The 14,121-nt window shown below is 39.6% G+C and overlaps 2 protein-coding genes across 2 annotated transcripts in view; one reads left to right on the top strand and one right to left on the bottom strand.

The window, feature by feature from the left end:
- Window positions 1–14,121, top strand: part of LOC134802475 (cytoplasmic FMR1-interacting protein) — a 99,317-nt gene that overhangs the window by 45,002 nt on the left and 40,194 nt on the right. The window lies entirely within an intron of this gene.
- Window positions 1,716–4,229, bottom strand: LOC134802101 (uncharacterized membrane protein DDB_G0293934-like). Its single transcript, XM_063774694.1, has 3 exons — window positions 4,090–4,229; window positions 2,651–3,663; window positions 1,716–2,192 (listed from the first exon to the last, which is right to left on the bottom strand). The coding sequence occupies exons 1-3, from the start codon at window positions 4,208–4,210 to the stop codon at window positions 1,716–1,718; spliced, it is 1,611 nt and encodes a 536-aa protein (XP_063630764.1). The 5' UTR covers window positions 4,211–4,229.

Here is a 14,121-nt window from a genome sequence, read left to right as displayed (position 1 = left end):
GCCGCGAGATAGACTACCCGTCTTTTTCTAACTGTATTAATTAAAAAGGGACGGGTAGTCTATCTCGCGGCGAGATACTGTCGCGCCAATCATGTGCTAGGCCGGCTGGTGTCGTAATGTAGCACCAGGTGTACTGTAAAGTCATATTATGCAACAGTGTTTGTATTAGAGATGCACCGGATATTCGGTTCCCCCCTCCCCTCGTCGCGCAAACTGGACGCTTCTGCGCAAACTGCGCGACAATTGTCGATGAAGACCATGACAAGACAAAAGAACATCGAGTCGCTGTGATGCATGATAATCTGCTCTGTGAGCTGATGAAAGCATACGTTGGTGATGATGATGAAACAAAATATCAAAATGCTGATGACAAGGTTGATAAAATACAATTTAGTGGTAAGAAAGATGAAAAAGACTTTAAAATTGTTGAAGAGAACAATAATATCGATGACGCCACGATAACTCAAACGATGAAACCCCGATCAGAAGATATCACAGATAATGTAGTAACAAAAGTCATGCAACCCATTGCCAATTGTGCAACCAATGATACGACCTCAGAAAATAAAGATGATACCCCTAAAAATAATATGAGTACTAACAAAAATGAAAAAAATCCACCTGCAAATTCAGTTTTGCCTACATCAAGCTGGGTTAAAACACTTCCTCAAACTAAAGATTTGACAGAAAATGGAACGGGTCAAAATAATCCTGGTACCACAAACAGAAAAGAAACTATAGAACAGAAAACAAAATCAGCAAGGGAGCCCTACGAAAAAGAGCTGCGCAAATTTATGCACCCTAAAAATCTATTCCAAATTAAAGAATACTATTCCAGAATACATATAAAGATATCCGGCCGCCGAATATTCGGCCAGCGGAACTATATACATACCTACATTTCGGTTTTCAGGTGCGCATTCTGCAGGTTTGACCTGTTTCCTAGTGAACGTTCGCGCGGACTCATTTCTAGGTTCGAAATGAGTGCGCGTGCAAGTCAGTGGAATGTTTAAATTGTTTAAAAATAATAAACAAGTACGACTATGACCGTGTCTGTTTCTTAAATCCAATTTGTTCACTCCAAAATCAAGCAATGTTACTATCCGGTATCCGGCCTATCCGACCATTAATTTACTATCCGTCCGGATACCGGATAGTGACTTACTATCCGGCCGGATACCGGATAGTAACATTGCTTGATTTTGGAGTAAACAAATTGGATTTAAGAAACAGACACGGTCATAGTCGTACTTGTTTATTATTTTTAAACAATTTAAACATTCCACTGACTTGCACGCGCACTCATTTCGAACCTAGAAATGAGTCCGCGCGAACGTTCACTAGGAAACAGGTCAAACCTGCAGAATGCGCACCTGAAAACCGAAATGTAGGTATGTATATAGTTCCACTGGCCGAATATTCGGCGGCCGGATACCGGATATTCGGCCGATGGTCAGGCCGAATATCCGGTATCCGGTATCCGGCCAAACAACTATCCGTTGCATCTCTAGTTTGTATACTGTACAACATGAAGCATGTATTATATTACCTCTTGATGTAGAATGGCTCTTGTCTATGATTAAAATAGATAAGAAAAAATAAAGTAGGTAAGTATTAGTTAAACGAGCATTTTATTGGTCACTATTGTCACGAAGGATTATTTTACAAATTAAAACTTATATTTATAACATTATTTTTAATAATTAAAATGACTTTTACAGCAGAGACTTCAACTTCAGGTTATTCAAGTGTCTAAATCCCTTTAGATGGTCTTCTCTATTGCGTACATCCCTTGGTACTCTGCATTCGCAAACCAGACACCGCAGTTCTCCTTTCATTTCTTCATAAGGCTTATTTACATCAGCCGTTTCATTATTTTTATCGTTTCTTTCAGTCGTGGTCGCTTTGCTTGTATTTTCGTTGTTTCTTTCAGTCGTGGTCGCTTTGCTTGTGTTTTCGTTGTTTCTTTCAGTGGTCGCTTTGCTTGTGTTTTCGTTGTTTCTTTCAGTCGTGGTCGCTTTGCTTGTATTTTCGTTGTTTCTTACAGTTGTAGCTGCTTCTTTCGGTTTGGCGTTGCTTCTAACATTGTTGGATTTTCGTAAATTGTGGTGCTGTGATTGCTTGTGTTTTGTTACGTTAATGTTGTTGATTTTCTGGTTGCACAGTATGCAGTGGCTGTATGCTTCGTTTATCTGAAATATGTATAAAAGATGTTGTAAAACTAATGTTCGTTTTAACAGCGCAATTCACAAGACAGGGATACTGAACAGGTTGATTCGTGACTTTTGGAGCTTTACCTGTATTATTATTGTTAACAAAACACATAGACGAGTTATTGCAAATATTATGCTATCCTCATTTTCCTGGATATGTTATAACAAAATTGGCTCGATTTTGATGGCATTTCTGCTTTATTAGCAGACATGCTGTATTTTGAAATACATATCCGAAAACGCCATTAAAATCTACCACCACTTCTACAACAAATTGTCTTTAAAAGTGATTAAAAACAAACTCTTAAATAATGGTCCAATTATTTCGTAGAAATAAGTTTTAAGTATTTTTATTTTTTATCAAAATTGAAATTCTTTGCTTTAATCGGTATTACAGCTCTTAGAACTTTCGAAAACATAACGAATATTATACATACCTGTCTCACGTATTCTCCATCATTCCCAATATTAACGACACCACTAATGTGATCCAAACTGTATTTGTGTGCTTCTGAATCTTTTTCATTGAAAGTGCTATCGCAAACTATGCATTCTATGTCACCGTTCCTGTACATTCTATGAAAACTGTGGAAATGATCACTATAAACATTCACAGTGTCGTCATTTATCTTTATATGTATTCTGGAATACGATTCTTTAATTTGGAATAGATTTTTAGGGTCCATAAATTTGCGCAGCTCTTTTTCGTAGGGCTCCCTTGCTGATTTTGTTTTCTGTTCTATAGTTTCTTTTCTGTTTGTGGTACCAGGATTATTTTGACCCGTTCCATTTTCTGTCAAATCTTTAGTTTGAGGAAGTGTTTTAACCCAGCTTGATGTAGGCAAAACTGAATTTGCAGGTGGATTTTTTTCATTTTTGTTAGTACTCATATTATTTTTAGGGGTATCATCTTTATTTTCTGAGGTCGTATCATTGGTTGCACAATTGGCAATGGGTTGCATGACTTTTGTTACTACATTATCTGTGATATCTTCTGATCGGGGTTTCATCGTTTGAGTTATCGTGGCGTCATCAATATTATTGTTCTCTTCAACAATTTTAAAGTCTTTTTCATCTTTCTTACCACTAAATTGTATTTTATCAACCTTGTCATCAGCATTTTGATATTTTGTTTCATCATCATCACCAACGTATGCTTTCATCAGCTCACAGAGCAGATTATCATGCATCACAGCGACTCGATGGTCTTTTGTCTTGTCATGGTCTTCATCAACAATTGTCGCGCAGTTTGCGCAGAAGCGTCCAGTTTGCGCAACGATGGGAGGGGGGAGCGCGGAGATGAGCGCGTGCGTGCGCAGTGTGGCCACGCGAGCGATGCGCGCGTTCGTTTGATGCTTGGTGCTCGTGTTATGCTCGCGAGCGAACGCTGCTGGCACGTTGATGGCGCATATGTGGCATGTGTAGGTAACGTCTGATAGTTCTGGCATTTCTGGAATGAAACATGGCCGGTTGAGTGAAAAAGATGGCAAATTGGTCCAGTTGTCTATTTTGGTTTTGTAGTTACTTTTGATTGTAACTTATTACCACACAATTAAATAAACATAAAACATTAAACCATAATAAAGTAAATACTATCTATAAATAAACTTAAAATAAAGGACCTATAAATAAAAAACGTCCTCCAAGTCCTTTTGGTTTTGTTGATTTTAACAGGTAGCATCGCAATATTGTAATTTCGTGATTGCAGTGAAATTATTTATCTTGCAATTACTATCATTTGGTACTTGGTGTAGACAGTAAGGCCTTCACAATATATTCGGAATATTCTGATCCGCACGCCGCTCCGGTGTGCGAGCGGGACATCGCTATCGTACCCATCGCTGTCACGCTCACACATGTGATAACCGCGTAATACCTGCGCACTCCTTGACGACTTGAAACTGGAAGTGCTCCTTCTTCAAGAAGTCGTTGTTATGTGTGCGCAGGGGCAACAGCGCTAGATCCACGTCATCCAATCGTATTGAATACGTCGTCATTCTGAAACTGTGCGAGATAGGACCATTTAAACGGGTCACGTCGCGTATAATGTAATATTTGGATCAAATGGTATATAGGTATCTACCAAGTACAGATGTAGCGCATAATTGTTTTCCATCGTATTTTCTCGGAAACGTTCGTATTTGTCATGCTACTTCAGTCAACCTCAGTACTAACGTTTTTGTAACGAGACTAATTGTAATAGCAAGTATGAAACAGCCAAATTTTTTTGGCGATTTCGGGGTTGGCCCCATAGTAACAAGTTGCTTAGTATAATCTCATAACCTCCCTGGCAACGGGACTGCAGTTATTTTTTAGCCACCCTGCATATACCTATAGCTTAGGGAACGAATCAAATTTAAGTTATTAAATATGTCGATTTGTGTTTTTAGGTAGTCACAGTAAGGCTCGTCTTTATATGTATGTCAATGCAAATATACCTGTGTCCCATAGCCGCGAGGCGGGCGGCACTGCCGCGCACACAGCCAACGACAGAACACAGAACAATGAGAAATCCTAACAATAAACGTGTTGATTTCGTGTCGTCTGTTTTTGAGTCGGCAATTGTAACATTCCACACAGATGTGAGTGCTTACAACTCGCTTACAATAAACAACCGGCCTCCGCACAGATGTGAGTGCTTACAATAAACAACCGGACAAGTGTGGGCCTAGTCATAGTCATAGTCATAGTCATATATTTATTCAATAAAACAATACAGGTATTGTGTTTGAAATACATGGCTTAAAACTAAAATTATTAAACACTTAATAAAATGTAAAGATAATCCTAAATCTTAAACATTATCATAAATTTCATCCACTGTGTAAAAGCAACTTCTCAATAAAAATCTTTTCAATTCCCTATGAAACAGCGAGTGATCCGTAATGATTTTTAGTTCAGTAGGCAATCTGTTATAAAGGCTTATGGCTTGATGAGCAACGGAATGCGCAGCAACCTCGAGTCTAGGACAGAACATAACTTTCATATTTTTGGTGCGCGTAAGTAAGCGTTCATATTGCTCTTCACAAGACTCGTAAAGGTCCCGCAACAAAGGTTGCTATCCATTGACGTATTATATCTAAGGACTGACCTTACGGGCACTATAAATGGTACTAGTTCAGCGGTGTCACTTACGAATTCGAGCCAATCGTGCAGACTAACGCAACTTGTTGCGACTAATCGCGCGCGTGATGCGAACTCATCATCCAATCGCGTACTGGCCCCATTCATGTCCCATTCTTATTGCCGGTAAGGCCAGTCCTTATATATACGTCAATGTTGTTATCACATCGTTATTTAAGAACACTAACCTAGCCGCCGCCATACTACCGAAGTAAACTCACATTTTAAAACTACATTACGAAATAACATGAAATTTGACTTGATAATTCAAGTACTTACCTAACTCAAGAGTCAAGAGTATGTAGAAGTTTTGTACCAAACTTCCACTCGCTCTATTTTATTTCTATAATAACAATTTTGAGCAACGATAACTATTTAATTCAAAATTAAAAAAAAAATAAACTCCTACTCGTTATGCCAAAAACATCCATTTTATGCCAAAAATGCCCTAGGTAAATCATTTTGGAAAAGAGCTGATACTCGTCAAATATCAAACTGATGGGAGCCGATTTTTGAATTTCGACCGCTCGATTTCCTGTATTTCGTTCAATAATATCTCCACTACTAGGCATTTAAATTCTACTAATAGAATTGAAAACGAGTGGTCAATACCACTCGATTCCAAATTCTATCGCACGTATTTCAAAAATTAGCATTTCGCCGTTTTCCATTCCGCCGGGTGCCCCTGCCCCCTAGGTTAGGTTTTTTATAATATGTTTAATGTATTTTGTATTATTTTTGAGTAACTTTTTGTATTTTACTTTTATATCCATATTATGAAAACAGCCGAAGGGCTCATTTAAATGATGCGAGAACTCGCATGCGAGTTTCATTACATTGCGGTTTTTGATCGGTCGGTTGAATTGGACGTAACCAACAGTCCGCAATGTAACTAAAATCGCATGCGAGTTCGCGCGCCGTCTAAATCAGCCCTAAGATGAAAGATAAATTAACTTAGGTACCTACTCGTAAAAATATGCAGGACTTTCCGCATTACGAATAACTTGCCCCGAGCAGAATAAACTAATGTTTCTCTTACCCCACCTGATTAATAAATGATAATATGTACGAACCTGAACTATTAATAATCAATTTGTCACAACCACACAACCGACCACACAAACCACCGGATTTCAACTAACTACAAGCGATTGATAACGAAATTCTTCTTAACACCTCATAAATACAACTTCCAAATGACTCATTTCCATTTAACACGCGATTATAGTCCTTATTGCTATGGACGTAAATATTATCCGTGAACAGAATGACGCTTATGTCATTTTGGCTTTGAGTTGACACATTACAATAAGTACAATAACATTAAGGTATAGATTAACTGTACTTAGGATTTTAATGAACTTAATCGTGTAACGCTTGTTATCAATAAATAATTGATTGATTGATAATCCGTTTTAGAATATCTTGGAATGCTTAGGGATCCTTGCTAGGGAATCTTAGTCAAGTTTAGAATGTAAACCTTCTTTTTAGGGTTCAAAGGGTAAAAACGGGACCCTATTATAAGACTCCACTGTCCGTCTGTCTGTCACCAGGCTGTATCTCATGAACCGTGAGACGGTTGAAATTTTTACAGATGATGTATTTCTGTTGCCGCTATAATAACAAATACTAAAAAGTACGGGACCCTCGGTGGGCGAGCCTGACTCGCACTTGTCCGGTTTTTAATGCTAGGTATTAAAATTACCGTGCGACCCAATTTGTCTAGCCGATCTGTCATTTTAGTTTGTGTAAATGGGACGAAAAACGAACACCGACTTTATCTGCCTATATCGCTCGAATATGCAAAAGTAAAGAGGCAGATAACGAAATACATATTGAGTTTCTTTTTTGTGGTAAGGCCCTTAGCTTATCCTTTCTTTTTCAGTGGACTCTGTTATTTAAGTATATATTATGAATATACCTACAATTGTAGCTTGATTGAATTAATGTGGTATTTTATTTAACATGTGGTGATAAATATACTAATAGCACTGCAACTGGTATAAAATTAAATTATTGAATCAACTGGTGCGAGTATTACTTTGCGGAAATCTATGTTAATTAAACATTAGATTTAGCTTAGCTAATACGCGATATGATATAATAACGCGCTGGTAAAGATTACCCTTGCAACCTTGCAAATGAAATTTGCGAACGTTTTTATTGGATTTATAATAGTACCTACATTACGATGCAATACACTAAAATAAAAAAAAATCGCAACGAGTGGTGATAAATTAAAACACGACCGAAGGGACTGTTTTAAATCGACACGAGTTGAGAATTAACTATTCGTACATGTATCGTACAACGTTTTACAGTACATATGGCCCGTTAAATTTTCGACATAGTTACGTAAATGTGTTCAGCGGTATCCAGACGGGATGATCAAATCGACCGATTTGATCAGAAATGAAATTGGAGTCAATCTCCAATTTAATTACCAATTTTAGATTTATGGTGATATTAGAGCCCTCTAAATTGAAAAATTGCTCCAGAACGAAAATAATGGCGTCATAAATTGGTATTCTTGCGTCCGCATCTCATTTTATCGGTAATATCGGTAATTATCGGCGGTTGAATTCGGCGAGCCAAATTGGCGTTTGTGTCCGCACGTCCTGATTCGATCGGGCAATTTAATCAGAGTGGCGAAAAATTTACTAGTCTGGATACGCTTTTAATTAACGCACTAAGTAGTTTGGTAAAATAGCACCATATGTACTGTAAATAAACATACGGAACCTCACAATAACTTCACCTAATACCTATGTCTAATTGATGAACCTATACCACAATTAGTTACGGACAATGGGCCCATTAGGTAAACAGTTCCAATTAATAATTGGGTTCAATTTATATCTCAAGGATCAATTTAATTATAATATGATTACATTGATTACTATTATAACTGAAAACTGTATTCTGTTCTTAAAATATCACATTTTAATAACAATACTTTATATTAGTTAAGTTTAGTGTCATACAAAAATACCTCACCAGAAAGCCTGTAGTTTAGTGTATTGCTTGTCGTCCCTCCTCTACAATATATGTATGAAATACTAATTGCTGGGTTCACATATACATATGGACGGCATGAATATATATAATTTACACATTTATATCATTAGAATGGAAAGATGAGTCGACCAACTTTATTCCACTCTACTCAATTGTGTGAATACTGATAAAATGAGGTCTTGCCTCTCTCATGTGGCTATGCCACTCACATACATGAATCAGTTTTACCTGGTGCCCTTCCATGTCCTTTAGCTCTGTGTGGTAGCTAATCCACATTCACTGCATGAGGAATTCTCATGCTGCTAAATGGCTATGCACCTCAAGTTGGGCATCGGTCGACTTGCTCCGGTCTAGACAGGGGCAGATCCCTGGTGACTCTTATCAGATTTGCACATTAGTCACTTAGCCGGACGGGGGGGCTATGCCCCCCCGGAGACCTCCACCTTCCCCATAGTCTCGCCACGGTTGCTCCAACTTAGTCGACCGTGCCCGTGTGTTTCCGGACACACCTCAAATGCATGTCCAATTTCCTTGACTACCAAGTGTGCTGTGCACTGCAAGATTGGACTACTACTAACGGAAAGAACGATATGCTATAACCGTCTCCTCATCTTTCCATCTTATGATGCATGTTTAGGTCGACATAACAATATGGCAAAGCAAACACTCACCTGATGTGTTTCTGATGGGGCCTTGGGCCTCCTAGAAGCTCAAGGCTCCTAACTTTCTTACTACCACGATCTCTGCTCACAACTTTTGCCTCGTGTTCGTGACACTACTTTCCCGCCATCTTTTTCATCGTACCAACAAGCAAAAGTTAGTCAAAACGAATGGTGTTACCACACAACAAAATATAGATTGACAGTACTAATGTTGATACATACCGACTTTTACATGGCGAATCGCGCAGTGCGCGACACTCCCCCAAACAAAGGGAGTCTTATTGCAGTAGTGTGAGCAGGTGACGCGTCCACTCCAGGATTTTCTCTCTGGCTCGAATAGCAGCGTCTCTCTTAGTTCTAGTTTCCGGCAGCATACTGTCAGGGTTGGAAGTAACTTCCTCAGAAGCAACTACCTCGTCACGATTCTCAGATACTGGATTGGTTTGTGGTGGCTGTATGCTCTCACTTCCACTTGGGGCAGCATCCAGGTCCAAATATTCAATCGGCGTGTCCAGAGGTGGTGCAGTTTGTTCCTCCTCTGTCGCTCCAGGTTGTGGAGAGTCAGTTGCTTCAGTCTCCAGCGGGTAGAGATGACCTACAGATCGAGTCATCATGGAGTCTCCAACCTTAACCTTAGCGACCCTATGTTTGCCATCTGCACTCTTTATAAGCTCCGCTACCTTCCCGACTTTCCATAACTCTCGGTTTTTAATATCTGATTTTATTTGAACGATGTCCCCCAGTTTAGGATCGCAATCAGACACAATTCTAGGTTGTTTAGGAGAGTTTTGGTATCTTTCCCTCAGACTCGTCAGGTACTGTGCTAAGAATATCTTCCTAAATTCTTCCAGGATTATCAGACCCTTTTTCCAGCTTTCTATTAGGTTAACTTGAAGTTTGGAACTGTCCACCGTACATACACTGTTCGTTGCCGGGGTCAAAGTTAAACACTTCCCAAGACTTAGGAAATCGGCTGGTCTTAATATGTGGATCACTTCGGTTCCAATTTTAGTAAGCGGTCTTGAGTTGACCACAGCTTCTACCTCTTTTAGCACGGCTAACAGCTTGCTGTCTCCAAGAAGGTGCTTTTCGAGAGTGCGCTTTAGAGAATGCTTCACTACACCTATTAGTCGCTCATAGAATCCACCATGCCACGGAGCCAGCTGAGGTATAAACCTCCATTCAATTCCTCTTTCAATGCAATATGGCTTACTAACGACTTCCGATGTTAGTTTGAAACATGTGGCATTGTCTGAATACAGTCTTTGTGGTGTGTTTCTAGTAGCAGCAAATCTTCTAAGTGCCAAGAGACATTCTTCTGCTGTCAAGTTGTTAACAATCTCAAGGTGAATGGCTCGAACAGCTAAACAAGTGAATAGGGCAACCCATCTCTTTTGTTTGCCAGTTTCTGTGTTCACATAAAGTGGTCCAAAATAATCTACGCCACAATACGTGAATGGTGTGCTATAGTTCACTCTTTCAGTAGGTAGATCAGGCGCAGTTGGCAAGCGATAAGGACCACCGCCGTGTTTGACACACCGCTGACATCTCGAGATCACTCGTTCCACCTGACGTTTACCTTGTGGTATCCAGTACTTCTCTCTAATGAGACTAAGGGTATGTGTAGTGCCAACATGATAATTGTTTTCGTGAGTTTCCTTGATTATCTTTTTTGTAAATTCACAGTCTCTGGGAAGCAATATAGGATGTTTCATATCATAATTCCACGTGGTGTTTACCATTCGTCCCTGGCATCTCAGTACACCATCCACATCTAGAAACAGTCCAAGATTTCTAGTCAGATGTGTTACCTTTCCTGCAATCTCGTTGGCGAAATGAAGTTTTTGCAGTTTCTTTATTTCTGCTATAGTGTTATCTGCAGAGTTCAATGAAGGTGGTGTGTCCTGTACTGAGTAAATCTCTGGTATGTCATTACTTAAATTATTATTTGTCAACTGGTCGATCTGGTCTTCAATTTCCATCTGTTGGTTATCATCTGCTTCAACAGTTCTTGGTTCATTTCCTGGACCATCATTAGTTTCCGGTATGCTACTGTGTCCACTCTGGTCCAGGCCCTCCCCAACAGAAAGGACCGTCATATGGTTCATATAGTGTCTATCTGTAGGCCACATTGTCTCATCCTCTTTTATGAATGTGGGACCATTGAACCAAAGTTCCTTGGATTGACTCCATCTGTCGGGCCTTGTAGCAACATCAGCTGGGTTCATTTTGGTGTTAATATAGTACAACTCTGCTCCCATTTGGTTTTTTCTGATCTCTTCTACCCTGTTCGAGACAAAGGGCGGTAACAATTTGTCTGACCGCATCCATCCATGTACGACCAAACTATCGGTCCACAACATTTCCTTACTTATTGGAAGAGATAGGTTCTCCCTTACATATTTCAAGAGTCTACTTGCTATGAGTAAACCCAGTAGCTCTAATTTCGGGATATGGAGTTCACTTTTGTCTTCACCTTTGGCTATCCTAGACTTTCCCATTAAGAATGAGATTGATGTGCCTTGGTCACTTCTTGTTGTTAGATAAATAACAGCAGCATATCCAACCTTTGAGGCATCAGAAAATCCATGTAACTGGTATGTTGTCGCTAGTTCTGGATTGACATTTGTTACACATCTTGGCAATTCCAGATTTACTGCTGTTTTTATTACCATCAATATTTCCTGCATGGACCGCACCAAGTCATCCGGTAGGTTGGTGTCCCATTTATGTTTTTGTTCGCAGATGCTCCGAAACAACACCTTCAATGGTAAGGTTAGTGGACAAATGAAACCACATGGGTCATAAATTCGGGCTAAAGTACGAAGTACCTTCCTCTTAGTGTTGATTGGTGCATCTTTGTCAAAGTGTTCATCAGTAATTTTCAGTTGTAAGGTGTCCTTTTTCACATTCCACGACAATCCAAGAATTTTTACTGTATCTTCATGTTTTGCTTGCTGTTCTGAAGGTACAAGATCAAGAAATTCCTTATTATTCGATAACCAATCTCTGATGTTCATAGATATTTGCCCAAAGGATCTTCTCGTCTTTTCATAAATTTCTTGCGCTTCTTTCACAGAGTTCGCTCCAGTTACTAGATTGTCTACATAGCAGTTGTTAGCTATATCCTTCAGTAAGCTTCCATCTGTCTGTGACATGTGATATCTAATGGTCGCTGTCAGGAGAAATGGACTTGAAATTATGCCGAATGGGACTCGACAAAACCGAAGATATAGCAGGTTGTCGTCCGTTAGGTCCTTTGTAATGTCTTTAGCCCACAGAAATCTTGTCACATCACGGTCCTTCTCTTGAAGTCCTACCTGCAAGAATGCCTTTTCTACATCGGCGACGATTGCTATTTTCTTCGTCCTAAACTTCAGAAGAAGGGCTGTGAGATCCTCAAGCATGGAGGGCCCACTATACAGGCATTCGTTCAGGCTTTTCTTGTCCATACTTCTCATTGAAGCATCGTAAACAATCCTCCCACGTTTTCCTTCATTTTTTACAATGTGGTGGGCAAGATAGTGCACAGGGTGTTCTGTGTCATTCCTATGTGGTTCGGCTACTTCAATTACATTTCCGTTTAGTTGCTCCTTCAGAATATCATCATATTCTTGCAGCGTTGCTGAATCCAATCTATTGACCAAGCTCTTCAGTCTTCCTAACGCCATGCCGAAATTTACAGGAAGCTGAGGTGGATATTCAATCCATGGCCACGTTACTTCATAACGTCCATTGTTGTATTGTATGGTATCATTGAAATGTTTTACAGCTTCATCTTGTCTAGTGGCTTTTGGAGAGTCATTTATGCCAATACACTCAAGAGACCATAGAAATTTAATGTCAATGTTCCTGAGGGGTAAGTCCGGTTCGGTAAAATAAGGGCAGCTTGAATTATGACAGTGGCAGTAAGTAGTCACAGTCAAAATATTTTCTGGGACGGCAGTGCGTTTACGATTTTCATCTCCAGAGTACAGCCAACCAAAGTCAGTATTGATCAAATACAGATTTTCATTAAGTTGTATCTTCTCTTGACGTCTGAAACCTTCATAATAATTGTTCCCTATTAAGAGGTTTACATTTTCACCAATAGAGTCATCATCGGCCGCTAGATCCACCACTGAGTGATCAAATTTAGCTATTGGCAACTTCTCAGTAATATGTGGAACAATATTTACTCTTACTTGTTTTTTGGTGCCACGTTTGGTTTCTAACACAATGTCCACTGAAGGGCTCGGCATTTCCTTTGGAATAGTTTCTCCAAACGTGAACACTAAGAGTCGGTCTTCATTATCTGGTAATAGCTGTAGTTTGGCAGCAGCCCGTGCAGTTATGTAACTCCTCTGTGAGCCACAGTCTAATACAAGTCTGCACCTATGTTTGCTTATTTTGTTGTTGTTGGGGTTGCTGATTTGTGCCACTGCTGTCTGTAAAAAATTGTATTTATTTATATTTGCTATATAACACTTTACCATTGCAGGCCAACTGACAGGTAAATCTTCCTCACCCTTTGGCTTTGGACACAGAAGCTGGAGGTGTCCATCACCACATCGGTAGCATTTTATTTTTCTATAGCACTGGTCTGTATTATGGTTCCGTTTCAAACACTTGTGACATCTGCCAGATAGCTGCTTTTTCCTAGATTCAATGTCACTGTACTTCCTGCAGTCCACACTATTATGATTTTGCAGCTTACAAAAAACGCAAGGCATCCGGCTCTTCTTTTGAGGTATGTTATTTTTAGCATAATTTTCCGCCTTTCGTTTTAAGCTCCGTCGTGGTCTATATTTTGATACATTTTGTACGGAATCAGATTTAGTTTGAAGGACTTCCGTAGTTATAACATCCGGTTTTGTTTCCAACCCTTTCGGTATTGGTTGTGTCTGGGCCTTTTCCATGGCGATCACAATGTCTAGTAAAGTCTGTCTTACTGTGGAGGTTGAATTACTCTTCGATTGCTGTGGCATAAGGTGGTATTGGTGTAACACTTGCTCCGGAAACTTTGCAAGTATGGTAGCCCGTAGGTGGTTGCCCGCTGTGTTTTCACCTAGCTTCTCCAAAACTCGCAAATGGCGCTCGATCTCGTCCAGAGTCCTACAACTGGA

Source organism: Cydia splendana, chromosome 24, assembly GCF_910591565.1.
Source record: "Cydia splendana chromosome 24, ilCydSple1.2, whole genome shotgun sequence".
NCBI classification, from domain to species: Eukaryota; Metazoa; Arthropoda; class Insecta; order Lepidoptera; family Tortricidae; genus Cydia; species Cydia splendana.
Note: the sequence above shows the minus strand (reverse complement) of the source record. Positions and strands in the feature narration are given on the sequence as shown.